The sequence below is a fragment of the Hippocampus bargibanti genome, linkage group LG17 (assembly GCF_051943395.1).
Source record: "Hippocampus bargibanti isolate YZ-2025 linkage group LG17, ASM5194339v1, whole genome shotgun sequence".
NCBI lineage: Eukaryota > Metazoa > Chordata > Actinopteri > Syngnathiformes > Syngnathidae > Hippocampus > Hippocampus bargibanti.
In genome coordinates, this window is record NC_142750.1 from 1665001 (window position 1) to 1692569 (window position 27569).

The 27569-nt window shown below is 40.9% G+C and overlaps 4 protein-coding genes across 7 annotated transcripts in view; 2 read left to right on the forward strand and 2 right to left on the reverse strand.

Annotated features, from left to right (window-relative positions):
* The window catches only part of recql5 (RecQ helicase-like 5), a 13785-nt gene extending 8986 nt beyond the window's left edge, over positions 1 to 4799 (forward strand). The window contains exons 13-19 of one of the 2 annotated variants that reach the window (XM_089018502.1): positions 526 to 616; positions 685 to 831; positions 1342 to 1904; positions 2521 to 2566; positions 2656 to 2787; positions 3756 to 3828; positions 4434 to 4799. In XM_089018502.1, coding sequence (XP_088874628.1) covers positions 526 to 616; positions 685 to 831; positions 1342 to 1904; positions 2521 to 2566; positions 2656 to 2787; positions 3756 to 3828; positions 4434 to 4537 — 1156 coding nt within the window. In that variant the 3' untranslated portion in view covers positions 4538 to 4799. Of the gene's footprint in view, positions 1 to 525; positions 617 to 684; positions 832 to 1341; positions 1905 to 2520; positions 2567 to 2655; positions 2836 to 3755; positions 3829 to 4433 lie in introns of both variants that reach the window. The other variant, XM_089018501.1, reaches the window with a different exon arrangement.
* A 1411-nt stretch (positions 4800 to 6210) lies between these two features.
* cdr2l (cerebellar degeneration related protein 2 like) lies at positions 6211 to 15321 on the forward strand. The gene is made up of 5 exons (XM_089018503.1): positions 6211 to 6635; positions 8001 to 8113; positions 8209 to 8357; positions 9134 to 9298; positions 14169 to 15321. The coding sequence occupies exons 1-5, from the start codon at positions 6557 to 6559 to the stop codon at positions 15013 to 15015; spliced, it is 1353 nt and encodes a 450-aa protein (XP_088874629.1). The 5' UTR covers positions 6211 to 6556; the 3' UTR covers positions 15016 to 15321.
* A 691-nt stretch (positions 15322 to 16012) lies between these two features.
* Positions 16013 to 22444, reverse strand: arhgdia (Rho GDP dissociation inhibitor alpha). Of its 2 annotated transcripts, XM_089018505.1 has the most exons (6): positions 22402 to 22444; positions 18909 to 19104; positions 18165 to 18248; positions 18017 to 18093; positions 17180 to 17243; positions 16013 to 17104 (listed from the first exon to the last, which is right to left on the reverse strand). In XM_089018505.1, the coding sequence occupies exons 2-6, from the start codon at positions 19096 to 19098 to the stop codon at positions 16902 to 16904; spliced, it is 618 nt and encodes a 205-aa protein (XP_088874631.1). In that variant the 5' UTR covers positions 19099 to 19104; positions 22402 to 22444; the 3' UTR covers positions 16013 to 16901. The 2 variants fall into 2 exon arrangements, with proteins under 2 accessions (XP_088874631.1, XP_088874630.1); XM_089018504.1 differs by lacking the exon at positions 22402 to 22444 and having other exon boundaries at positions 18909 to 19393.
* A 1287-nt stretch (positions 22445 to 23731) lies between these two features.
* alyref (Aly/REF export factor) lies at positions 23732 to 27113 on the reverse strand. 2 transcript variants are annotated; one of them, XM_089019280.1, is made up of 6 exons: positions 26754 to 27113; positions 25333 to 25485; positions 25111 to 25258; positions 24372 to 24435; positions 24117 to 24303; positions 23732 to 24030 (listed from the first exon to the last, which is right to left on the reverse strand). In XM_089019280.1, exons 1-6 carry the CDS (start codon positions 26988 to 26990, stop codon positions 24016 to 24018), a joined length of 804 nt encoding a protein of 267 aa, XP_088875406.1. In that variant the 5' UTR covers positions 26991 to 27113; the 3' UTR covers positions 23732 to 24015. The 2 variants fall into 2 exon arrangements, with proteins under 2 accessions (XP_088875406.1, XP_088875407.1); XM_089019281.1 differs by having other exon boundaries at positions 25806 to 26897.
* Between the last annotated feature and the right edge of the window lie 456 nt (positions 27114 to 27569).

Sequence of the window (27569 nt, forward strand, 5' to 3'; positions counted from 1 at the left end):
GAATGCAGGCAGATTTTCGTCAGAAATCAAAAAACGGCTGTCAGTGAATACTAGGAAAGAAAATTGCGAGCTCCAGAAATGTATATGCTAATGCTTATTTTTGCTTGAACCCTGGCAGTTATGGAGAAAAAAATATATTCTACCACTTCTATGAGTTATAAAAATACAACTTACTCACCTTTATAAACTGTAGTGTTCTCAAAAAGAGCATAAACTTCAATAAATTTTTCCCCCGTTTCTCATTGTCGTATTCCGGAATTTCAAGAACCAACATGGAGGGAAACGTGTGGAATACGTCATCATAAGATGCATAGCTTAGAAAATCCCATTGCGTACTTCACAAAAATGCAATGATATACGACTGCGAGTACAGAGTGCGCTCGATTCACTGGACAGAAACAATCACGGTGGAATATAGGTCACTGTAGCGTACCTACAAATTCCTTGTGTGTTCTACATACTTGGCCAATAAAAATTATTGTGATTTTGATTCTAATTCAAATATTCTGTGTCTTATCGCTGCAGTGATCCGCTGTCGTTAGCCGTGGATATTGAACTCGAGCTGTTCAAAAGAAGCAAGTCTTCCAACTTGTACAAAGCGGCAATCCTAAAGAAGGTGGTGCCCAACTCTGCGTGGCGATCGGGATTGACCACTGCCATGATGACTTTCATTTTGTACTCAAGGTGTCCGAGTTGAAGAAAGCGTCCGCTGTCAAGGAGGGGAAGGAGGAGAAGATCCTCAGTGGTTGCGCCGCTGTGCTGAAAGATTCCCCTTCTACTTTAGTTTCTGAGGATCTGCACGGGTTCAAATCTGCTTCCGAGGTCTACTCGGTGAGTTGGCGCACCTCAGATCTGAAAAAGAACCACAAATTATTATTATTATTATTATTATTATTATTATTATTATTATTATTATTATTATCGTTTGCTAGCTATTTGCTTGAGAGTTTTGAGAGTGCTTAGAAATTAAATGTATTATTATTATTATTATTATTATTAGCTATCTGGCTAGCTAGCTAGCTACATCTATTCACTATTTTGTTGGCTGTCCATCTAGCTACATCTATTCACTATCTAGCTGGCTGGTTATCTAGCTAGGTATCGGTTGGCTAACGATTGGCTAGCTAGCTAGCTTTCTAGCGAATTGAGTTACATCCGGGTTGAGTGAACGCTGGCGCGTGTGGCTGCCACTGCTCACTCACAGAAAAACTTATCCTGTGACTGTAAAGTGACCTTGAGAGTTTTTAAAGGCTCTTAGAAATGAAATGTATTATTATTATTATTATTATCATTATCCCAAATACTCAATAGTTTTTTTTTTTTTGCTCTTTATTCCACCAGATGAAACGGAAGAGGATTGGAGCAGGCCTAAGGGGTTCGTCCAATCCGCTTCAGGTTGCAAAAGACCTGCAGAGCAACTCGATAGCGGATAGCACGTCCGTTGGAGAAAGGCAATATGGACGGGCTGTGCGAAAAAATTGGTCAGATCAACCATTGGCTGTGACGTCATCCATCCGGGTGAGAGCAAACGCCGCCGCCGCTGCTGCGTCGTCCGCACCCTTGAGCAGCCCGACAAAGCCGGGCAGATCCTGCAGCAAAAAGCGGCAAAAGCTGGAGGAAGCGTCAAAAAGCTCCCACTGCATTTCTCACTATTTTACCAAATCGCAAACGATAAAAAAAAGCCAAACGACAGAGAGCAGCATCGTGATTTTAGATGAAGACACGGAGGTGGAACAGGACCCTCCGGTCGCTTTGGACGGACCAAATGTTGCTTTGGAGCCACTTTTGCTGAATCCCATGGAAACCAAGACCAGGCTGGGGGTTACGCTGATTGATGATGATGATGATGTCGTCGAAGTGATGGTTCAGCAAACATCGGAACTGAATCCACAATTTGCCACAGAGTAAGATACATACTTCTACTACTCGTTTATTATTACCACATTTTCCGGTGTATAAGGCGCATGGAAGTATACAATAAATGGTGTATTTTTAAACTTTTTTCCATATACAGTGATACCTTGGCTTACGAACTTCATTGGTTCCCAGACAGAGTGTGTAAGGTGAAAAGTGTGTATCCCAAAAAATAATTTCCCATAGAAAACCATTAAAATGAGAATAATCTGTTCCCAGGTCCCCATAAAACAAGTACACAAAATATACCTTATTTTATGTATAATAAATGTGCTATGGTATCATAATTAAAGAAATAAACTGTACTGTATAATGAAGTCGTTTTATTTACCTTTGTGATGGTTGTTGATGGCTTGATGGAATGGAGTGGCCGATTTCATCAACATTAAACACTTGATGAGGAACATAGCCTTCTTCTTCCATCATCTTGAGGAATGATCCCTTACAGGTGCTTTCTCTGCGATAATTTTACCTAGTTCCTCATCACTTGTATTCTGTTTAGCTGGGTTGATAGCTTTTTGCATCGTGAACGGGCTCGTTCACGAACAATACATCACTCATTGTTGCGCTCCGTGTGTAATTGCACTTGTTTCATTTTTCACTCAGTCACGACACAACCGAAGACCGCGACAATCCAGCCGTGACACAAGAGGTACGTCTCCGTCACGTTTTAGGCTGCATTTTTGACCCCCCCCCCCCCCCACTCCCCCCCCCATGACTATCGACAATTTTCAAACTCAGGAAGCCGGACAAGAGAAGCCTCCTCGGGAAAAGCGAGGACGCCTAGCGGGCAAGCGCGACAGTCCAGTGGCGCAAACGAAGGAGGCGGCGTCAACGACAGCCGTGACGCTTAAAGAGGCGGCTAACGTGGTGGTGCGCTACCTCAACCCTTTTTACAATCAGGGGAAGTTTGCCAGCAAGGTGTGAAATCAAATTTCTAAATCCCACACTCATAATAATAATAATAATAATAATAATAATAATAATAATAATAATAATACAATGTATTTATAGGCACCTTTCAGAAGTTTTTCTTTGGGTGAGCAGCGGCAGCTACATGCGCCAGCATTCACTCAACCCGGAAGTCAATCAAATAGATAGAAAGCTAGCTAGCTAATACAGCATATAGCTAACTGGACAGTTAATACTGTAGATAGCGAGCTAGATAGATAGATAGCTAATTGATAGCTAGATATAGATAGCAGGCTAGATAGCCAGCTAGTTAATTCATGAATTTTCATCCAGCACTGTTAGTGTTTTTTAATCATTTCTGCCATCCTTAGCGGTTCACAGAAGCTAATATTTAGCTAGCTAGATAGCTATTAAGCTAATTGATAGCTATTAGCTAATACCTAGTTAGCTACATAGTTAATAAGCTAATAGCTAGCCAGCTATTAGGTTAATAGATAGCAAATAAATAGCTAGCTAGGTAGCCAGCCAGGTAAAATAATAATAATAATAATCATCATCATCATCATAATAATCATAATAATAATAGTAATAATAATACATTTCATTTATTATTATTTATACTATTAACTATAATATTTATATTACATTCATATTATTTTATTATTATATATATATTATTATAAGCCCAATGACTTGAATTTTCACAATCGCTTAAAATTTATCACATATTGCTATTTGCTTGTTAGCCAAAATGCTAATATTGAGCTATTTCTAGAGGGAATGCATCCATACTAAAATGTTTCATATAAACTATATGTTAAAGTAGTTTGCTCACATTTTACGTAGCTTTGGACCCTGAAGTGCCTCAACCAGCGGGGCTTATACGCTAGCTCAATCATCTTTTTATTTATTATTATTTTTGTCATTAGGACCTGTTCAAGTCTTTCGCCCGCTATTTGTCCCACCTCATTGCAGAGGAGGAGACTGTTCCAAAAGGTCAAGGTAAGACACAGGCGTGCATCTGGGCCACGCCCTTTCGATATTGATGCATTTCGACAGCCATTGGCGCAACTTTGGAATTCCATTAGCGTTAGCACCGGCGCAAGGCTATTACTATTAGCGCATGTTGCAGCCAGCGGCCATACTTTGGTTTCACCAGATTGTTGCTTTGTCAGAGATGTTCGCCCGGACACTGTGGACAAAAGTTTGAACACAGAAAGATTGTCTTTTACTGCCGGCAGGGTATGTAGTCTTTCATGACGGATGCCCAAATTCCGCAGCCCTTCTGCCAAGCTATTTATTGAGAGTATATGCAAATTAAAGTGATATATTAGTAAAACGTAGTTTTCTTGATTAGAATACCACACCACTAAGAACAAACAGCTGTAAGCAATAAAACATTGTCTTTTCCATGAACTGATAAATTTGTAACCTGGCTAATGAGCTCTTCCTGTGAGGGAGTTTCAAGTCCTAAATTACTTCTGTGACGATGAGTTTCCCAAGTCCTAAATTCTGTCCAAGGCCAGATCTCCTAGATGAAGATGACAGTTTAACAGGCTGTGTCTGTTTTTTTTTTTTCCCCACCATTTTCTTTCTCTCACTCTCAGTGAAAGCGGAAGCCAAGGCGCTTATCAGGCGGTTCTTCTGCGAGGTGAAACTCTGCGAGAGTGAAGCGGACTGGAAAGACCTTAAAAGACGACACGTTTCATAAATGCGCACCCGATCAGCAATCGCCATGAGGAAATTCATCATTTGGGTTCAATTTTCTCTGTTGGTGCCTTTCGGTCATGTTAGCCGCAGGCTAACAACTTGAAATGTTTTGATTATTCAAACTTTTGATGGTCGGATTTTGAATCTGGACAAATGGATGATAGATATAAAGAACATGTGATGCTTTGGTTCTAAAATGCTGCTATGTTAGACTGTTGAAGATCATTAAAATTATGTTTTATACTCTGAACAGTTTTCCCGAATTTGTCATTTTAATTCTTATGCGGTGAGAAATTTCTTTTGTACTATTTTACACATACAGTGATACCTCGGTTTATGAACCCCTTGGCTTACGAACTTTTCTGTTTACGAACGTTCAATTTAGGAACATTTTACCTTGGCAGACAAACTATTTTTCGGGATACACATGGAGAGCCACAATGAGTGATATGTCGTTCGCGAATAAGCCCGTTCTCCTCACAAGAAAATGGCAGCCGGCTTGTTTTGGTCCTCTATCCCCCGCCCCCCAGTCATCGGTTTAAGCCATGTGATTGGTCAAGAACGCAGCAGTGAGGGGAGGTGGTTAAACATTAAAGAGACAGGCAGACAACAGACAGAGAGTTATAAAATGGATGGAAAACAGTGAAATTTGGACCCGTTTGATAGTTCAAAGGCAAAGTGTAGGCTGCAAGGTTAAAATATCCATAATCAGTCTCCACAAACAACCCGCACAAGCCATCTGTACACTTGATGCAAAAAGCTATCAACCCCGCTGAACAGACCACAATTGATGAGGAACTAGGTAAAATTATCGCAGAGAAAGCACCTACATGGGATCATTCCTCAAGATGGTGAAAGACGAAGGCGACGTTCCTCATCAATTGTTAATGCTGATGAAACCGGGCACTCCATTCCATCAAACCCTCAATGGCCATCACAAAGGTAAATAAAACCACTTTATTATACAGTACAGTTTATTTCTTTAATTATAATAGCATAACACATTTGTTATAGATACAATAAGGTATTTTTTGAGTAGGCTTAAAAATAGAAAGTAAAAAATTATGTTTTATGGGGACCTTGGAACGGATTATTCTCATGTTTATGGTTTCCTATGGGAAATTAATTTTTGGGATACACACTTTTCGCCTTCTCGGGTGAAGGAGGTTCTGTGGTTAAGATGTAAAGATATGTTCGTGCATGTCACGTGGTCTGTACTGATCAATAAAGTCGAACGGCTTCACCTGCGCCGTACATATCGACGTTGATCACGTGTATTTTTACGATGGAGGGGGGGGGGGTAAACATTGAACCGTTTGCGCTGTCATGTAAAAGGTGACGTAATCTTCAGTTGAGTGTTGCATTTAAATGTTCCTCGTTCAAACTAAATTTTACTATTTTATTTCGTTAAGCCCCTTTTTCTAGCTCCTGGGGTTTCGTCAAAACAATTCTTGGTCGTGCCTGATATTTTAAATCAGATTTAAACAGCGTACCTGTCAATCTTTGTGTTTTTGTTATTATTTCAAAAAATGAAATGATAAAAATATGCTAACACAAGCGGAAATGCTGACAATTTACTGCGCATGGGCACGTTGTTTTTAGCATTCCGTCCCTCAGCAACAATAAAAAAATATCGATTGAGAATTACTTTTCGTGGTTTGGCGTGACAATAGTAGCGAAATCGTTGGCTATTAATAAGTTCAGACGAACTAGATTTGATCAATAGAATTCCCGAGCTCCATTGAACGCCTCATATGCACAGAAGCGTGGATGTGCATGATGCTCATCAAAGACTGATGGTACCGAACCCATAAGAACCGCCTCTGTTCTGTTCCACCTCGCGACGGATGGACACTCATTGACCAACATTCATCCATCATAGCGCCTTCTTTTTTTTGTTTCAAAGGTTTTTGCGTGCTCCCGGAGGTTCACGTCACTCCCTTTTTCGTGTGTATTGTCACTTCCGGGGGAGCCGGAGGTCGAATTAGCCGATCGCTTGCCAACAAGTTGGACGACCTCGATGCTCCGCGCGGGCAGGATGGAGGAGTTTGTCACGGAGGAAGAAGAGCCTTGGTACGATCAGCATGACTTGGAACAAGGTGAGGTTTTATCGATTCACAATGCGAGGGTGTGTGTGTGTTTGTGTGTGTGTAAGATGTCTCTTCTTGGATGCAAGAGTGTGCGAGGCTGCCTTTTCTTCCTCTGCTGCCAATTCTCGGTCTCCATCTTCTCAGTGCTATTCCACCCCTTTGAAAATCGCCTCTATACGATACATGTGTTGTTTGTGTGTTAGCTAACACACCTGTACCGTATTTTGAGCATGAAAGGACAACCGATACCCCGGACAAGTTGCGTCCATAGTTTGTAAAATGGCTTCAAATGACTTCTACTGGGCGTAATATTCCGGAAGTCTTGTTTTCGAGTTGGCGATGATCCCCTAAGTGACGTCACGGAGGGAACGCCCGTGACCGAGAAAGCGACAAGAGTTTCTTCAAGTCACAATGTATTTCATGGCCAATGGCACCCTCTTGTGGACGTGTAGTAATATCACACCACAGTTGCAGCTGTGGAGTGATTGTGGCATAGCACTACTGAAGGCCTGGCTTCTGGTTTATACTGTATGTGCCCAGTGATGGGATAAAACTGTCTATTTTTTTAAATCAAGGTGTTTAAGTCTCTTTTCCTTATGAAAAAAATAAATACAGTAAAGTGTCGTTATATCGATATTCTCGGGAGTCGGAAAAAATATCGATATAACCGGACTATCGATATATCCGATCCTGCGGCATTTAAATGTTCTCCTTACGTTCATAGAAATTGTATCGTAATAAGCAGTACTATCGATATAATCGATATAACGAGACTACTGTAAAAATAAATCAACGCTCAATGGGATACGTTTTTTTTTTGGCACTCCGAAGGAGGTTGAAAACGCATGCCGACTTACTTACGCTATTAGCTATTGAGCTAGCTAGCTAGCTCTCTATTTGCTATCGAGCTAGCTCGCTCTCTATTTTCTATCCAGTTGGCTATCTATCTATCTAGCTATTAGCTATCGAGCTAGCTATCTAGCTCTCTGTTTGCTATCTAGCTGGCTAGCTATCTAGCTACTGAGCTAGCTATCTGGCTCTCTATTTTCTATCTAGCTGGCTACCTATCTATCTATTTGCTATCTATTAGCATATGAGCTAGCTTTCTATCTGTTTGAGTTACTTTCAGGTTGAGTGAACGCTGGCGCGTGTGGCTGCCGCTGCTCACCCACAGAAAATCTGATCCTGTGACTGTAAAGTGACCTTGAGAGTTTTGAAAGGCGCTTATAAATGAAATGGATTATTAATATTATTATAAATGACGACAGAAGGCCTCATTTGTATATTTTTATCCCGTTCTCAACGATTTCTCTCCTGAATCCGTCGTTTTGTCCACCGTTGACCTTTTTGTCCCACTTTCTCGCCTCCCTCCAGACTTACACTTGGCAGCGGAACTCGGCAAGACCCTCTTGGAGAGGAACAAGGAGCTGGAGGATTCCCTTCAGCAGATGTACATCAACAATGAAGAGCAAATGCAGGAGATCGAGGTACGCAACTAGCTACCTTGCAACAAAACGCTGCTCGACGTGCTAATAATTTAGCGTAGCATGAGTTAATTATTATTCTTTATTTTTTTGGGCAGCATCTGTCCAAGCAGCTGGACATGCTTCGAGAGATAAATGAGCAGCATGCAAAAGTTTACGAACAGCTGGACGTGACCGCCAGAGAGTTGGAGATCACCAATGAGAAGCTAGTGCTGGAGAGCAAAACCTCGCAACAGAAAATAGACAGGTGAGGCCATTTCTGACGTCATATCACGTCGTTAATTATTCATTGCCAGACTAAATGTGTCCACTCCAGTGCCAGGGTTGTTGTCATTGTCACTTGAACCCAGAGAATATTGAGTTTTAGCTAGCTATCTTTCTATCAGAGTTACTTAGCTCTCTATTAGCTTTCTATTAGCTAGCTAGCTTTCTATCTGAGTTACTTCCGGGTGGACTGAGGGCCTAGCTAGCTATCTGTTAGCTATCTATTAGCTATTTATCTTTGTATCCAAGTTACTTAGCTATCTATTAGCTGTCTATTAGCTAGCTTTCTATGTGAGTTACATCCGGGTTGAGTGAAGGCCTAGCTAGCTATCTGTTAGGTATCTACTAGCTAGCTATCTTTCTATCCGAGTTACTTAGCTATCTATTAGCTGTCTATTAGCAAGCTAGCTTTCTATCTGAGTTACTACCAGGTTGAGTGAAGGCCTAGCTAGCTATCTGTTAGCTATCTATTAGCTAGCTATCTTTCTATCCGAGTTACTTAGCTATCTATTAGCTTTCTCTTAGCTAGTTAGCTTTCTATGTGAGTTACACCCGGAGAAATTGTGTGTTTAAGGCGACCAATCAAGCTTGTAAAGAGTTCAGAAGGAGCCTTTGTCCTTTGCAATTCTTCAAGTCGCGTCGGTTACGTGAAATCCTCGTAAAGCTGCTCACACGTTATGCTAAGACGTAAAAATATGCCAGATTGATGACATAAGCTGTCTTTGTTCTGCACACGTGCTTGTTTACGCTTTTGCGCAGGTTGACGGGCACTGTGGAGACCTTGCAGGGTCAGGTGGACAATCTGACGGGTCGGGTGGAGGAGCTTCGCACTTTGGAAGAGCTTAGGGTCTTCCGCCAGAAGAAGGAGCGACGCAAGACGGTCCACTCCTTTCCTTGCCTGAAAGAACTCTGCACTTCACCAAGGTTGTGTTCACCGCGTGAAATGCGTACCGTATTTTCCGGTGAAGAAAAACGACCATGTATAGTAAGGCGTTTTTGACCGAAAAAAAACGACCATGTATAGTAAGGCGTTTTTGGCTGAAAAAAACCACCATGTATAGTAAGGCGTTTTTGGCTGAAAAAAACCACCATGTATAGTAAAGCGTTTTTGACCGAAAAAAACGACCATGTATAGTAAGGCGTTTTTGGCGGGAAAAAAACGACCATGTATAGTAAGGCGTTTTTGGCCGAAAAAAATGACCATGTATAGTAAGGCGTTTTTAGCCTTAGTCTACATGCCCGTGAATGGGTCACTAGAATGTAGGTACCTTGATGGGGAAATGGTAAATGCTATGGTTTACCACTGCGGAGGTGCAAGGTTCGAGTCCAGCCTCTACCTTTTTCATGCTCAGAAGGCCTTACTATACATGGTCGTTTTTTTGGGGAAAAAAATGCCTTACTATACATGGTCGTTTTTTTCTGCCAAAAACGCCTTACTATACATGGTCGTTTTTTTTCGTCAAAAAACGCCTTACTATACATGGTCGTTTTTTTCGGCTAAAAAGCCTTACTATACACGGTCGTTTTTTTCGGCCAAAAATGCCTTACTATACATGGTCGTTTTTTTTCGTCAAAAAACGCCTTACTATATACATGGTCGTTTTTTTCGGCTAAAAAGCCTTACTATACATGGTCGTTTTTTTTCGTCAAAAAACGCCTTACTATACATGGTCGTTTTTTTCGTCAAAAAACGCCTTACTATACATGGTCGTTTTTTTCGGCTAAAAAGCCTTACTATACATGGTCGTTTTTTTCGGCCAAAAATGCCTTACTATACATGGTCGTTTTTTTTCGTCAAAAAACGCCTTACTATATACATGGTCGTTTTTTTCGGCTAAAAAGCCTTACTATACATGGTCGTTTTTTTTTCGTCAAAAAACGCCTTACTATACATGGTCGTTTTTTTCGTCAAAAAACGCCTTACTATACATGGTCGTTTTTTTCAGCCAAAAACGCCTTACTATACATGGTCGTTTTTTTTCGTCAAAAAACGCCTTACTATATATGGTCGTTTTTTTCGGTCAAAAATGCTTTACTATACATGGTCGTTTTTTTTGGGCAAAAAACGCCTTACTATACATGGTCGTTTTTTTCGGCCAAAAATGCCTTACTATACATGGTCGTTTTTTTTCAGCCAAAAACGCCTTACTATACATGGTCGTTTTTTTAGTCAAAAAACGCCTTACTATACATGGTCGTTTTTTTTCGTCAAAAAACGCCTTACTATACATGGTCGTTTTTTTCAGCCAAAAACGCCTTACTATACATGGTCGTTTTTTTCGTCAAAAAACACCTTACTATACATGGTCGTTTTTTTTCGTCAAAAAACGCCTTACTATATATGGTCGTTTTTTTTCGGCCAAAAATGCCTTACTATACATGGTCGTTTTTTTTCGGCCAAAAACGCCTTACTATACATGGTCGTTTTTTTGGGGCAAAAAATGCCTTACTATACATACTATACATGGTCGTTTTTTTCGGCCAAAAACGCCTTACTATACATGGTCGTTTTTTTTCGGTCAAAAACGCCTTACTATACATGGTCGTTTTTTTCGGTCAAAAACGCCTTACTATACATGGTCGTTTTTTTTCGTCAAAAAACGCCTTACTATACATGGTCGTTTTTTTTTTCGGCAAAAACGCCTTACTATACATGGTGGTTTTTTTTGGCCAAAAATGCCTTACTATACATGGTCGTTTTTTTTCGGCAAAAACGCCTTACTATACATGGTCGTTTTTTTTGGCCAAAAATGCCTTACTATACATGGTCGTTTTTATTCGGCCAAAAACGCCTTACTATACATGGTCGTTTTTTTTGTCAAAAAACGCCTTACTATACATGGTCGTTTTTTTCAGCCAAAAACGCCTTACTATACATGGTCGTTTTTTTTCGTCAAAAAACGCCTTACTATATATGGTCGTTTTTTTCGGCCAAAAATGCTTTACTATACATGGTCGTTTTTTTTGGGCAAAAAACGCCTTACTATACATGGTCGTTTTTTTCGGCCAAAAATGCCTTACTATACATGGTCGTTTTTTTCGTCAAAAAACACCTTACTATACATGGTCGTTTTTTTTCGTCAAAAAACGCCTTACTATATATGGTCGTTTTTTTCGGCCAAAAATGCCTTACTATACATGGTCGTTTTTTTTGGGCAAAAAACGCCTTACTATACATGGTCGTTTTTTTTTTCGGCAAAAACGCCTTACTATACATGGTGGTTTTTTTTGGCCAAAAATGCCTTACTATACATGGTCGTTTTTTTTCGGCAAAAACGCCTTACTATACATGGTCGTTTTTTTTGGCCAAAAATGCCTTACTATACATGGTCGTTTTTATTCGGCCAAAAACGCCTTACTATACATGGTCGTTTTTTTTGTCAAAAAACGCCTTACTATACATGGTCGTTTTTTTCAGCCAAAAACGCCTTACTATACATGGTCGTTTTTTTTCGTCAAAAAACGCCTTACTATATATGGTCGTTTTTTTCGGCCAAAAATGCTTTACTATACATGGTCGTTTTTTTTGGGCAAAAAAACGCCTTACTATACATGGTCGTTTTTTTCGGCCAAAAATGCCTTACTATACATGGTGGTTTTTTTTGTCAAAAAACACCTTACTATACATGGTCGTTTTTTTTCGTCAAAAAACGCCTTACTATATATGGTCGTTTTTTTCGGCCAAAAATGCCTTACTATACATGGTCGTTTTTTTTGGGCAAAAAACGCCTTACTATACATGGTCGTTTTTTTCGGCCAAAAATGCCTTACTATACATGGTCGTTTTTTTTCAGCCAAAAACGCCTTACTATACATGGTCGTTTTTTTTAGTCAAAAAACGCCTTACTATACATGGTCGTTTTTTTTCGTCAAAAAACGCCTTACTATACATGGTCGTTTTTTTCAGCCAAAAACGCCTTACTATACATGGTCGTTTTTTTCGTCAAAAAACACCTTACTATACATGGTCGGTTTTTTTCGTCAAAAAACGCCTTACTATATATGGTCGTTTTTTTTCGGCCAAAAATGCCTTACTATACATGGTCGTTTTTTTTCGGCCAAAAACGCCTTACTATACATGGTCGTTTTTTTTGGGCAAAAAATGCCTTACTATACATACTATACATGGTCGTTTTTTTTCGGCCAAAAACGCCTTACTATACATGGTCGTTTTTTTCGGTCAAAAACGCCTTACTATACATGGTCGTTTTTTTTGGGCAAAAAACGCCTTACTATACATGGTCGTTTTTTTCGGCCAAAAATGCCTTACTATACATGGTCGTTTTTTTCGTCAAAAAACACCTTACTATACATGGTCGTTTTTTTTCATCAAAAAACGCCTTACTATATATGGTCGTTTTTTTCGGCCAAAAATGCCTTACTATACATGGTCGTTTTTTTTTGGGCAAAAAACGCCTTACTATACATGGTCGTTTTTTTCGGCCAAAAATGCCTTACTATACATGGTCGTTTTTTTTCAGCCAAAAACGCCTTACTATACATGGTCGTTTTTTTAGTCAAAAAACGCCTTACTATACATGGTCGTTTTTTTTCGTCAAAAAACGCCTTACTATACATGGTCGTTTTTTTCAGCCAAAAACGCCTTACTATACATGGTCGTTTTTTTCGTCAAAAAACACCTTACTATACATGGTCGGTTTTTTTTCGTCAAAAAACGCCTTACTATATATGGTCGTTTTTTTTCGGCCAAAAATGCCTTACTATACATGGTCGTTTTTTTTCGGCCAAAAACGCCTTACTATACATGGTCGTTTTTTTTGGGCAAAAAATGCCTTACTATACATACTATACATGGTCGTTTTTTTCAGCCAAAAACGCCTTACTATACATGGTCGTTTTTTTCGGTCAAAAACGCCTTACTATACATGGTCGTTTTTTTCGGTCAAAAACGCCTTACTATACATGGTCGTTTTTTTTCGTCAAAAAACGCCTTACTATACATGGTCGTTTTTTTCGGCCAAAAATGCCTTACTATACATGGTCGTTTTTTTTCGTCAAAAAACGCCTTACTATACATGGTCGTTTTTTTTCGTCAAAAAACGCCTTACTATACATGGTCGTTTTTTTTCGTCAAAAAACGCCTTACTATACATGGTCGTTTTTTTTCGTCAAAAAACGCCTTACTATACATGGTCGTTTTTTTCGGCTAAAAAGCCTTACTATCTATACATGGTCGTTTTTTTTCGTCAAAAAACGCCTTACTATACATGGTCGTTTTTTTTCGTCAAAAAACGCCTTACTATACATGGTCGTTTTTTGGGTCAAAAACGCCTTACTATACATGGTCGTTTTTTTCGGCCAAAAACGCCTTACTATACATGGTCGTTTTTTTTCGGCAAAAAACGCCTTACTATACATGGTCGTTTTTTTTGGCCAAAAATGCCTTACTATACATGGTTGTTTTTTTTCGTCAAAAAACGCCTTACTATACATGGTCGTTTTTTTTTCGGCAAAAACGCCCTACTAGACATGGTCGTTTTTTTCGTCCAAAAATGCCTTACTATACATGGTCGTTTTTTTTCGTCAAAAAACGCCTTACTATATATGGTCGTTTTTTTTCGTCAAAAAACGCCTTACTATACATGGTCGTTTTTTTTCGTCAAAAAACGCCTTACTATACATGGGCGTTTTTTTCGGCCAAAAACGCCTTACTATACATGGTCGTTTTTTTTTGGGCAATAAAACGCCTTACTATACATGGTTGTTTTTTTCCGTCTAAAAACCATGTGTAGTAAGGCGTTTTTATTTCGTTTTGTTTTCTTTTTTTTTTAAGTTATGAGGACGGCTTCCTATTGGCCAACCCCGGCAGCATGGACCTCGCCGAGAGGCCTCCGGCCGAGGAGGAGAATCAGCGTCTGAGGGACATCGCGACCTCCCTTCGCTCGGCCGTGGGCGCCGAACGCTCCAAGAGGGAAGGCGCCGAACGGGAATGCGCCGCCGTCCTGCGCGAGTTCGAGCGCCTGGAGCAACGCCTGCTCGGCGCCGAAGGCTGCCAGCTGCGAGTGCGCGAACTGGAGGCGGAGCTTCGAGAGATGCAACAGCTGAGGAAGTCCGGGGCGTGTCTGACGGGCGACGGCGTGGTGACGTTGCTAGGCAACGGCCCCGAGACGGACGCGCCCGATCAAATGACCGCCGGCGACGCGGGCGAGCCGGGAGGCCCCGTCAGGAAAAGCTGCAGCGACACGGCCCTCGACGCGGTGACGGCGCGCGACCCCCCGGGGAGGCGCCGGGCCGGACGCAAACGGGGCATGTCCATCCTCAGCGAGGTGGACGAGCAGTACCACGCCCTGCTGGAGAAGTACGAGGAGCTCCTGGGGAAGTGCCGGCGCGCCGAGGAGAGCCTTTGCCACGCCGGGGTCCAGACGTCACGTCCCGTCTCCGGGGATCCCTCGCCGAAGGAGTACGGCGGCGGCGTGGGCGCCTCGGCGGCGGCGGACGCCTCGCCAGCCCCGTCCACGCCGGAGGCCTTGGAGGGCATCGGCAGGCAAGTGGAGCAAGTTGACCAGCGCCTCAGTCAAAACACGCCCGAGTACAAAGCGCTCTTCAAGGAGATCTTCTCACGCTTGCAGAAGACCAAAAGCGACGCGGGTGCGAGCAAGGGCAGAAAAAACGCCAATTGAGACTTTGCTAGTTCGCACTTTTGCTCTTTTGCCATGCCAATGACGCCCGGTCGCTAACGGGTCGCTAACGGGTCGCTAACGGGTCATCGTCGCTGGATAATTGTGACCTTAATTCCAAATAGTTTGTCAAGACAATAAATCTGCCCAAAAGTGATGTATTTATTTTTAAAATTGGGTGGTCTCCAGCAATGACACCACATACGGTAGCCCCGCCCACACATGAACTGATACATACAGCAAGGTTGTGGTTTCCCAAGGCAGAAGTGGTGAACAATAAACAAAAAAAAAAAAGAAAGAAAAAGAAAATCATGAAAAATAATTACAAAAAAACAGCGAGATGAAGAGCAGAATAAGAAAAAAAATCATGAAAAAAATATAAAATAAGAAAAAAAATCGTGAAAAAAAATACAAAACAAAAAAACAGCATGATGAAGAGCAGAAACAGAAAAAATTCATGAAAAAAATACAAAACAAAAAAACAGCATAATGAAGAGCAGAAACAGAAAGAATTCATGAAAAAAAATTACAAAAAACAGCTAGATTAGTAGAATAAGAAAAAAATTCCATGAAAAAAAATTAACAAAAAACAGCGAGATGAACAGAATGAAAAAAATCATGAAAAAAATACAAAACAAAAAAACAGCATGATGAAGAGCAGAAACAAAAAAAATCATGTAAAAAATAATAAGAAAATAAGAAAAAAATCGTGAAAAAAATACAAAAGAACAGTGAAATGAACAGAATGAGAAAAAAATTCCATGAAAAAAAATACAAAAAAAAACAGCGAGATGAACAGAATGAAAAAAAATCATGAAAAAAATACAAAAAAAAACAGCACGATGAAGAGCAGAAACAGAAAAAAATTCCATGAAAAAAAATACAAAAAAAAAACAGCGAGATGAACAGAATGAAAAAAATCATGAAAAAAATACAAAAAAAACAGCACGATGAAGAGCAGAAACAGAAAAAAAATCATGAAAAAAAAAAAAGAAAAAAAAAAAAAATCATGAAAAAAAATTACAAAAAACAGCTAGATTAGCAGAATAAGAAAAAAAATCATGAAAAAAATACAAAACAAAAAAACAGCATGATGAAAAGCAGAAACAGAAAAAAATCATGAAAAAAATAAATAAAATAAAAAAAACAGGAAAAAAATTACAAAAAAAAGCTAGATTAGCAGAATAAGAAAAAAAAATCACGAAAAAAAAAAAAATCACAAAAAAACAGCGAGATGAGCAAAATAAGAAAAAAAATTCCATTAAAAAAATTACAAAAAAAACAGCTGGATAAGCAAAATAAGAAAAAAAATTCCATAAAAAAATTACAAAAAAAAAAACAGCTGGATAAGCAGAATAAGAAAAAAAAAATCATGAAAAATTTACAAAACAAAAAACAGCTTGATGAAAAGCCGAATGAGAAAAAAAACATGACAAAAAAATTACAAAGAAATAAAAAATAAAATAAAATAAAAAAATCATGAAAAAAATTAAAGCGAAAAAAAAAAAAATCGGGGGTCCTGATTCCTAAACAAAAGATAACAAATGTTGAATTTCCGAATGCAGATGTGGTAATCATTAAAAAAAAAACTAAAACTTAAAAAAAATCATGAAAAAAAATTTCCCCAGCGGGATGGAGAGCGGAATTAAAAAAAAAACAAAAAAAAAAACCAGGACTCCTAAGATGAGATATGTCAAACACGTCTTCACCCCTCCCCCTCCCCCCATTTCCAGATTGTCATATTTTGACAGGAAGTCAAATTCAAGCAGGAAATGTGTCGCTGGACGGACCTGAGAATGACAGACAGCAAGAGAAGAAAGAAAGAAAGCATCGGAAGGCGATATATGGCGGACGTGTGTGTGTGTGTGTTGTGCTAGGTGTGTGTGAAGTCAATCTTTCCAGTCCTTCTTGATGGTGAGGCTCCATTCCCAGGACAGATGGTCGTGTTTGTCGTCGTCGGTGAACTTGGACTTGATGACGTAGGTCCCGCGGGCCAGCATCCCCTTGGGGGCTTCCTCCAAGCAGGTGACAAACTCGTACTCCTGATCCGGTTTGGGCCCGTAGCTGCCCACCATGTACTCTGACTTGTCAACTGCAAACATGGAGGCGGGTCATCACATGTGGTCCAATCATGAGTAAGGAGGTGGCGGAAGGGGGCGGGTCTTACCCTTGACTCCTTTCCTGAACGACTGCTGAATGTACTTCAAACCCGACACAATGTCCTTGTTGACCTGCAACGACGTCACATCTCAGAAGGTCCGACATATCGCGGCACAGGTAGCAGGAGTTGACTGGCGGCTGGGAAATTAACTCATTCACAAATTTATTCGGGAATTGAAAATATGACGTCGAATTCGGTCAGCTTTTTTTGTTTCTTTTCGTGCGTGGGTGCCGATAAAGCGCTGGCCAGACCGCTGGCAATGTTTTTTCCTTCCACGAGGGGGCAGCGTTTAACCCCTTTTTTTTTGTTCCAGCTACGGCTGTTTTTAAAGCGCTACAGAAACCAATATGGATGTATTGCATTGTATTTTGGACAGCCGCCCCCATTTCAAGCTCAGATAACTCCAGACGCATATAATTTAGGAATTAACTTTTTTTTTTCTGATGAAAGAAGAGTGTCTACCTGTCTATTAGCTATCTAGCTATATAGCTAGCCTGCTATCTACCTATCTACCTACCTAGCTATCTACCTACCTATCTATTAGCTATCTAGCTAGCATTTATTATACATAAAATAAGGTATATTTTGTGTAGTTTTAAGGCTTAGAAAATTAGAAAGTAGAAAATAATGTTTTATGGGGACCCGGGAACGGATTATTCTCATTTTAATGGTTTCCTATGGGAAATTATTTTTTGGGATACACACTTTTCGCCTTACACACTCTGTCTGGGAACCAATTAAGTTCGTAAGGTATCACTGTATCAACAATTTGAAGAATATATTCATACATAAAATAAACAACCATTTTCATGTTTCCTCTGTGGCGTGCGACGTTGCTCTTACCTTGAAATTAACCTTGATTTTATACTCCACACCCTCTCGCAACACAAACGGATTCTTTTTGAAGCTCTCCAGATCTCCTGGCAGACAAAACAAAAAATGAAACATTACATTATATACACCCCCCCCCCTTCCCCAGATAGTCACTCACCCTGCAGGTCCAGGATCAAACAGTTTGGCGCCGCGTCACATAACAGAGTCATTCGGGTCACCTGGATGTTGGGCTTGCTGGGATCTAAGACGGGCGAGCGACCAGTAACTCAACTAGATAGAAATGAAGCTAGCTAGCTAATAGATAGATACCAAGATAGCTAACCAATAAATAGCTAGCTAGCTAGATAGCTTGCCAGCCAGCCAGATAGCTAATAGACAGCTAGCTAGAAAGCTATATATATATACAGGTAACATCCGACTTACGACCGAGTTCCATTCCGACCAAACGGTTGTAAGTCGAAATGGTCGTAAGTCAAAATCCATTCAAAATGTTGAATAGAGACTCGGAGGCTAAATGACTCGCAAACCCCCCCTCTTAAAATGTTAAAAATAGGGTCTGGAGGTCGTGGTCGTAAGTACGGGTGGTCGTAAATTGAGCCGGTCGTAAGTCGGATGTTACCTGTATACATATATAATAATACATTTCATATATAAGCGTGTTTCAAAACTCTCAAGGACACTTTACAGTTACAGGATATTTTTTCTGCGGGTGAGCAGCGGCAGCCACACGCGCCAGCGTTCACTCAACCCGAAAATGGCACAAAATCCGACTTCAACGGACCGTTAGGATGACAGAAAAACAAATCTTGGGATTTGCACACTGCAAGAATCAAGACAAACCCTCCGTACCCTGCCCACCACCTTTTCCAGCGACTCCCCTAATCCTACCAAAATTTCTCACCTGCACTCACAGAGGTGCTCCCCAATAAAGCTTCCTTATACTTGCGCAGACTCTCGTCATCCTTATCCAGATCCTGAATCTCCTGCAAGCTCTTGGGCGCCGGAGGTTTGTAGTTGACCGCGTCCGTCTCCGAACAGTTAGCCGCGGCGAGCGCGGCTAACTGTTCGGCCGAGGGTTCCGACTCTGCCATGGCGTGCTGCGCGAGGGAGAAAAAGACAACAGGTCTCATGCAACCGCAGTTCATATGATAGCTTTTATACACACTATGCGGCCTTACAATGCGGCGCGCCCGAAACAGGAAAACTATTTGAACTCATTCACAGAGTCCTCGAGTGGCGAGACCAAAGCTACCCACTCATTGTTATCAACAACAAAATGTGCATTTTTCTATTCACAGCGTTTGCACCTTGTTAGCGCAGGAATAGCTAGCATTTGCCAAGCACTAGCCAAGCCGACAGCAAACGCTGACATGTTATTACACTGTGTTTATGTATGTATGTATTTATTCATGTATCTATTTATGTATTTATTTATGTATTCATTTATTTTTTTTAATTTAATTAATGCAGATGAAGGCGGATCATGCGCTCACATCCGGATGAAAACTATTTCAAGCAAGTGAAGCGCCGGCGCACACACACACGTGTTAAGTAATGAGGAAGTCCTGCAACAAAAGCTCCTGCGCAACTGATGCAATGCGGCGGAAGTCCATTACGTGACAAAGAAAGGAAAAAAAAAACAGGTTGTGCTGTTAACAGCAAACAAGGAAATGGTGAACACATTTAAAATGGCGCATGCTAAGTTATCCAATAGCTCATCGTTGCTAACGGGCGCTGCTCACCCACAGAAAACTTATACTGTAACTGTAAAGTGACCTTGAGAGTTTTGAAAGGTGCTTATACATGAAATTTATTATTATTATTATTAGTTTTTAACTCATTCACTGCCATTCACGAGTTTTTATTCGGTTATTGAACATATGACGTAGAGCGCCATTCTCGAATTTGTTCGGGATTTGTTTTATCATGCTTGGGTGCCGATAAACGCTGGCCATGGCCTCTGCCAATGTTTTTTTTTCTTTTCCACAAGGCAGCATTTCCCTTTTTTCCATGTTAGCGCTTTGTCTCATCTTCAGATGTTGTTAAAGCGCTATAGAAATCAATATGTATGTGTTGTATTGTATTTTGTACAGTCGCCCCCCATTTCAAGCTCAGATAACTCCAGACCCATATAACTTGGGAATGAACTCTTTTTTTTCCTCCTGGAATTCCACCACAACACCAAGTGAATCAGCAATAACATTAGTCAGTGTGGGGGAAAAAGAGGTCAGTGCAGCAATGTGTCCGTTAACCTCATTAAAAGAAATATGTGCAAGGGAAAGCCCAGACCAACAAAACACTACTTTTCCGGTTCCTCCATTATTTTGTAAACACAGCCCTGTATCGTATTTATCACACCAAATGTGAATATTTCAAAATTGGGATTTAAAATTGGTGTGAGGGACAACTCTGTATATGTTATATATATTTAGATATAGTCAGATGCAGTGGCGGGACGTGGATTTCATCACTAGGCCTTCAGTAGTGCTACTTCTGAATCAATTCAGACTGAAAAAAAAGTGTAGTGTTACTACAAGTCCACTAGAGGCCAGGAAATAACGGACCAACCTTTTTTAATGATGTCCATTTTTTCTGTGATTTAGATATTGTTAGGCTAGCAGAGAAGGCTTTGCAGGCTTTGACGGTCCGCCACTGGTCAGATGATGCACTTCGTTTAAGAGAGGCATCATAGACACCAGACATTCTGAATTTGAACTTTTGAGCAATACAGTGACAACTCGGTTTACGAACCCTTTGGCTTACGAACTTTTCGGTTCACGAACGTTAAATTTATGAACATTTTATCTTGGCATAGGAACTATTTTTCGGGATACATACGGAGCGGCACAATGAGTGATGTGTTGTTCGCGAACGAGCCCGTTCAACTCACAAGAAAATGGCAGCCGACTTGTTTTGTCCTCTATTCCCCGCCCCCAGTCGTCGGTTAAAGCCGCATGATTGGTCAATAACGCAGCAGTGAGGAGGGGGGGGGGGGGGTTGTTTAAACATTAAAGACAGGCAGACGACAGTGAGAGTTTCAACTTTGATCGTTCAAAAGCAGAGTGTAGACTGCAATGTTAAAATATCCCATCAATCAGGCTCTACAAATAACCCGAACAAGCCATCTGTACACTTGATGCAAAAAGCTATCAACCCAGCTAAACAGAACACAATTGATGAGGAACAAGGTAAAATTATCGCAGAGAAAGTACCTATAAGGGATCATTCCTCAAGATGGTGAAAGAAGAAGCCTATGTTCCTCATCAAGTGTTTAATGCTGATGAAACCGGCCACTCCATTCCATCAAGCCATCAACGACCATCATAAAGGTAAAAAAAAACGACTTTATTGTACAGTACTGTTTTTTCTTTAATCATAATACTATAGCACATTTATTATACATAAAATAAGATATATTCTGTGTTGTTATAAGGCTTAGAAAATTATGTTTTATGGGGACCTCGGAACGGATTATTCTCATTTTAATGGTTTCCTATGGGAAATTATTTTTTGGGATACACACTTTTCGCCTTACACACTCTCTGGGAAGCAATTAAGTTCGTAAGCCAAGGTGTCACTGTACTTTGCTATCAAAATCACACTGAAAAACAATGTAGGTCAAACTGTCAGCATGTGGTGGAAAACATTTGAAACGGTGAGTTTGAAATTAAATCTATCGATCGTGACGCGATGATTACACTTAATCGCTGAAGCGAGGTAGAAGGAAAAGTAGGGATTTGGAATAATCACCTTTCAGCCACAATCACTTGGAGGACATTTGATCCAAGCAAGGTGTGATGTTTACACACTTGCCTGGGGGGAATTTTAAAGAGACAAAAAAACGATTCGAATTGTACCGTTAGGTGGGAGCCATTCATCCATTCGATAGGGAAGTCGAGGTGGAGGTGGAAACGAAGGGTGGGGGGATCCAGGAAGTTGCATGGAAGCTTCCAGTAAGGCCACATCGCTGGGCCGCTTTTACGGATTTTGTGGAGCAACTCCAACAACCACTCGCGACATTAAATCCGACCTTATATTAAGATAAACACTCTACTTTCTTTAAGATAGTATCGTAAGTTTCAAAAAAATGCACCCGGAAATGCAATGCAAAAGTTTTTTTTCAAGCCACGCCACAGAACTACAAGTGGAAGATTTTGCAAACATTTGGAGGAGATAGCGAATAAAAAAAAACACAATTACAGTTCAAGACAATAAATCAAATGTTGTTTCCAAAGCACCCGGAGGAAGATGGTTGCTGTTTGAATAGTCTTTTTTATTCGGGGTTTCTGATCGAGTTTGCCACAAACTGTTTTTCCAGAGGCGACCAAACCGCGCTTATTAATCACACAGAGGAACTTTGTAAAGAGTTTGTTAAATGTTTCATGAAATCTTACCGTTTTATTTCTGAAGAATTGAACAGGCTCTTGGGCTGGCTGACCAAATGGACTCAAGTCGAAGAACAAGTGACACAGGGAGGGAAAAAAGAGGAACAGTGAAAAGGCAAAACCGCATCCGGTGAATACTATCAAAATAAAAAAATGATGCTGTTACTGATTAACACAAACCTATTTCTTCACCAAGTAATACTCTGTCAAGAAAAGGGGTTGCTCACTCGATTAATATTTTTATTTATTTATTAGTTTTTCCCTATTTTGGGAGTGGGTAATGAATTAAATGCCTAGTTCGTCAACAAATGTGAGCAAATAACACAATTGCAGAAACTCGAAAGGTTTCTTAGAAAATAATCAGAATCAGAAAACCTTTATTCGTCCCACAGTGGGGGAATTTGCAATCCACAGCAGCGATTTGAAAAAGGATGGGGTGGGCTGAAAGGCTAGAAAACAAGATATTCTAAGCATAGTAAAATTAAAATGTCAACTAAAAAAATAATTAATACATCAGCCATTATTATATTTGTTACAAATTGTTGAACACATTTGTCGGAAAATCTGCCATTGTCAATTTGTGCATACATAGAAATGACAGGTTACTCTTGCAAGATGGCGGACATTTTGACGTATGCTCCGACCAGCATCGAGGACTCTGGCGTATAGGTTTAAGCGGAAGTGGCAGGATAAGGAAGTAGAATGTATTTTTATCCGCTAACTGTGACTTGGGATTTTTACTCGACCTATGAGTAACATGTCGCAGAGATAAAAACCTAACTCCTTATTTCACAATTTACTTGATTACATTTCCATGCAGCACACTTTCTGAGTTAATTTATACGGCATTCCCTAAAAATACATTTCAAAACAATATGGAGGAGAGTTTATTTCATTTCCGGAGACATGGCATGAAACGAAAAAATTAAGATGGGTCAGTGTAATTGATTGCAGAAGGACATCTAGTGTCAGGTTTGTAGTATACCACCTTTACTTTTATTGCAATTGTCAAACAAAAATTGTTCTAAAAAAGTAAAGCCGACTTTTTAACAAAAATGGACTACATATTAGATCACATATAATAATGCATTTCATTTATAAGCGCCTTTAAAAACTCTCAAGGGCTTACAGGATCAGTTTTTCTGTGGGTGAGCAGCGGCAGCCACATGCGCCAGCATTCACTCAAGCCGAAACTAACTCACATAGATTGAAAGTTAGTTAGCTATCTGGCTAGTTAGCCAGCTAAATAGCTAATAGACAGCTATGGATAAAAATGTTTTTTCAGCTGTCATCTGTACTTCTTTGAAGGTGTAGAAAGCAATGCAAACAGGGCACTATGGTTGGTAAATATACACTGCAGGTTTATTTATAAGTTTTGTTGACTACAAGTTTTGAGGAATGGACTTGAAAATTCAGACTTTCAACCTACAGAAAAAAAAAAAATCTTTTTTTTGGCAGAAAAAAGAAAAATACACAATAAAAAAAACACTTCAAAGTATTTAAGAGGCTGGAGCGACAACCAATCACATCAGGACAAATTGTACAATTTTTTTAACTATTGTAACAAGCATCCTTCTGCGCAGGACAACAAAGGATGACCAAAGGAGGACTCCCAAACACTTCTTAGCTGGTGTCCATCTGAGAAGAAAGAATTACGGGCATCATGAGACAAGCGTTACTTAAAAAAATCTGTATCCATTTACTATCCACTAGAGGAAACTCACTCTTGCATTGTAAGCGTCTAACTGGGCATCGAGTTCTTCGGCTGAAATCTGCTGTTTGGCGCTTCCTCCTCGGCCGCCTCGTCCCCGTCCTCTGAAGCCACCCGAGCCGCGCCCTCCGATGCGTCCTCCCCTTTGCATGCCAAAACTGCCCCCGCGTCCCCTGTTCATTCCACCGCCCCTGTTCATACTTTTAGAAACAACAACATCACAACCTATTTCACGCTTTTAGGACAGATTGTTGACAACACGGCTTACCCCTGCATTGGCCGCCTCTGTGTATCAATCTGCGATGTGACAAGCTGGATGTTCATGGGCCTCCCTGGAAGGACCAAAAACCATCAATATAGTATAGTGATATCTTGGCTTACGAACTTAACTGGTTCCCAGAAAGGTGTGTAAGGTGAAAAGTGTGTATCCCAAAAAATTATTATATATAGGAAACCATTAAAATGAGAATAATCCGTTCCAAGGTCCCATAAAACATAATCAAGTGTACAGATGGCTTGTGCAGGTTATTTGTGGAGCCTGATTGATGGGATATTTAACCTTGCAGTCTATACTCCGCCTTTCAACTATCAAAGTTGAAACGAGTCCAAATGTCATGTTTTCTATCCATTTTATCACTCTCTCTCTCGTCTGCCTGTCTCTTTAATGTTTAAACCACCTCCCCTCGCTGCGTTCTTGACCAACCACATGGCTTTAACCGAAGACTGGGGGAGGGAATAGAGGACCAAAACAAGCTGGTTGCCATTGACTTGTCAGGAGAACGGGCTCGTTTGCGAACGACACATCACTCATTGGGGCAGCTCCGTGTGTATCCCGAAAAATAGTTCATATGCCAAGGTAAAATGTTCATGAATTTAACATTCGTAAACAGAAAAGTTCGTAAGCCAAGGGGTTCGTAAACCGAGGTATCACTGTAGTTGTAAACATGGCCGTGTCAATGTAAGGGACAATAAAAACAACATTGAATTCAAAATAAATTTGAACTAACCATCCAGTGGAATGCCATTGTACTGTTTCATGGCCTTGAGTGCATCTGCCCTTCTTTCAAAGTGAACATCGGCAGTCCCCAGGCTCCTTCCTGAACGATCATAATGGACCGCAGCCTTTTTCAGTGTCCCAAACTCGGCAAAAAGTTCCTACGGAGCAAAACAAACTTGACTAACGACTCCCATAGGCCCCTCATCTTCAACCAAACAGTGTGAAATTTCACCTGAATATCAGCATCGGAAACCCCAAAGTCGAGATTGGAGACAAGAAGCTTCCCTCCGGTTTCCACACCAGCGCCGCCGCCAGCTGCGCCATTGAATCCACTGTAGCCGTTGTCGAACATGTCGTGTTGCCATTTGTCCGGAAGCTGTTTGGGCTGCAACAGACGAAAGAGAACGCACCTGCTGACTTGGAGGATTCCGCTTGCCTCTGTCAATCAAGAGTCCACAGGCTGCGTGTTGGGGGCAAGCAGAGGCTCCACTTCCAACATGGCCAGGGTGCTCAGATCCCTCAAAGGGTTGCCTTATCATTCATTCCCCTCGTCCACTAAATGCATGTAAATCCTCAAAAGGAGGATGTACAAAATAATAACTAGTCTATGTAGGCTTGACATCTTTTAAAGCATGCATTACTTAGCACAGCATGTTTTTGTTTTATATTGCTTTTTTTTTTTGTTTTTTTGTTCAACCGGCCCACCCAAACTAACAGCATATGAGGCCCACGGCTTCCTTCCTCCACCACAGGCTCTCCAGAAACGATCCTCTCATCTTCTTTGCTGCAACCGCCTTGCCTCCCGCGATGACAATTCATTCCGGGGACGATCAAAAGTTCATTAAAAGCCAAGAGGACCAAGGCTTTTTTTTTGTGTAGCGGGGCAAAAGTCCATGATGAATGTGGATGGAACAGGAAAATTAGCATGGCCACAGCGGCGTATCTAAAATGGTAGACTTAGCCGAGCGTCCATTTTGAGAATACGCCATTTTGACATGGCCTTTGTCTGGTACGCTCAGAGGCGTACGCAAACAGGGGTTGGTGACTAGTTGAATTTTGGGGGTACTAAGCAAAGTGTGTGGGGGGGGGGGGGTTGAAGTCCTCGAATCCATCCACGAGAACGCTTGAAAAGACTGGGCCTTCAAACGGAGCCGGTCAGCCATTTCCCAGACAAAGGATATCCTCGGTCGCTCACAAATCGCTGCTCCTTTGTAGATGCGGGGGGCAAAAAAAATCAATAGTGGGTGTTCTCTTGGCGTTCTCTTCTCATCGCCATTAAAACAGCGGATGAAAAGCAAAGATATTGGGCGGTGGATGGTAAAAAATGGAATCTGCGGTAGGAGATTCAAAATGGCGACGCGAAGACCTTCCACGATCCAGTTAATGCGCCAAGATGGCGAGCATTTTTTTGCCGCTTCAAAAGGGTGGCTTTTCTTCTTGGAGGGGAATGGACACGGAAGCTTGGTTCGGGACAGGATAGACACATTAAGCATACAATTTCCTTTAATGCTCAATCGCTCGTGTTAAGAGCTCTCCCTCGGGAGAAATTTGGCGGCTAGCAATCACTTTTTATTCGTTGATTAGCAAGCTGGCTTGCCCAGGCATTCCGAAGTTTGCCTGAGGGTTTTTCCCTTTTCTTGCCCATTCTCATACCCTGTTGTATGGCGTCGGTCTGCCTCGAGCACGATTCGTGTTTTGACGGTTCCTCATGGGGCCGGATCCTCCACCTCGGCCTCCAAATCCGCCGCTCATTCCGAGGCGCCCGGCGCCTCCTCCTCGGCCGCCGCCATAACCTCCGCGGCCACGGCCTCTTCCACCCCTGCCGCCACCCCTCTGCTGCCTGTTCTGTTTGATAATGTCGTCTAGAGACATATCCATTTTGTCGGCCATGATGCTGTCTCCAAAAAAGGTTTAACTGTTGAAAAAATTACGGTTGTAAAAAAAATAAATTAAAAGCACGCTCTAAACTAGCTAGTCCCGATTGTCCGCCTGCACGAACACTAAACCAACTGGATCCGCGTAACACAAAGGGCGGGGGAAAAAGGCATCGGCTCCTCCTACGTCATTACGCAACAGACGTAAGCACGTAAATACGTGATGACGTATTTTAGCCAAAATGGCCTATTGTCTTTAATTCGCCGCTTGTTTTCACATTAAAGGTGTCTTTAATATTATCTTTTGTAATGTCTCATCAAAGATGTGTTAAAATATTCATTTGGAAACGGCTTTCTCCGAGTACTGCGGTTTCATCCCATATTCCCAAAACCAATTAATACATTAGTTTAAGCGCCTATCATAGCTCTCAAGGACACTTTACAGTCACAGACAAGCAAATGTACTATATAAAATAAAATACTATCACAAAATAGAATACAATAAATAAAATACAATTATAGAAACAAGAGAAAGAGCTACACAGAAAATGCCATTTTAAATAGGTGGGTTTTGAGATGGGATTTGAAGGTGCGA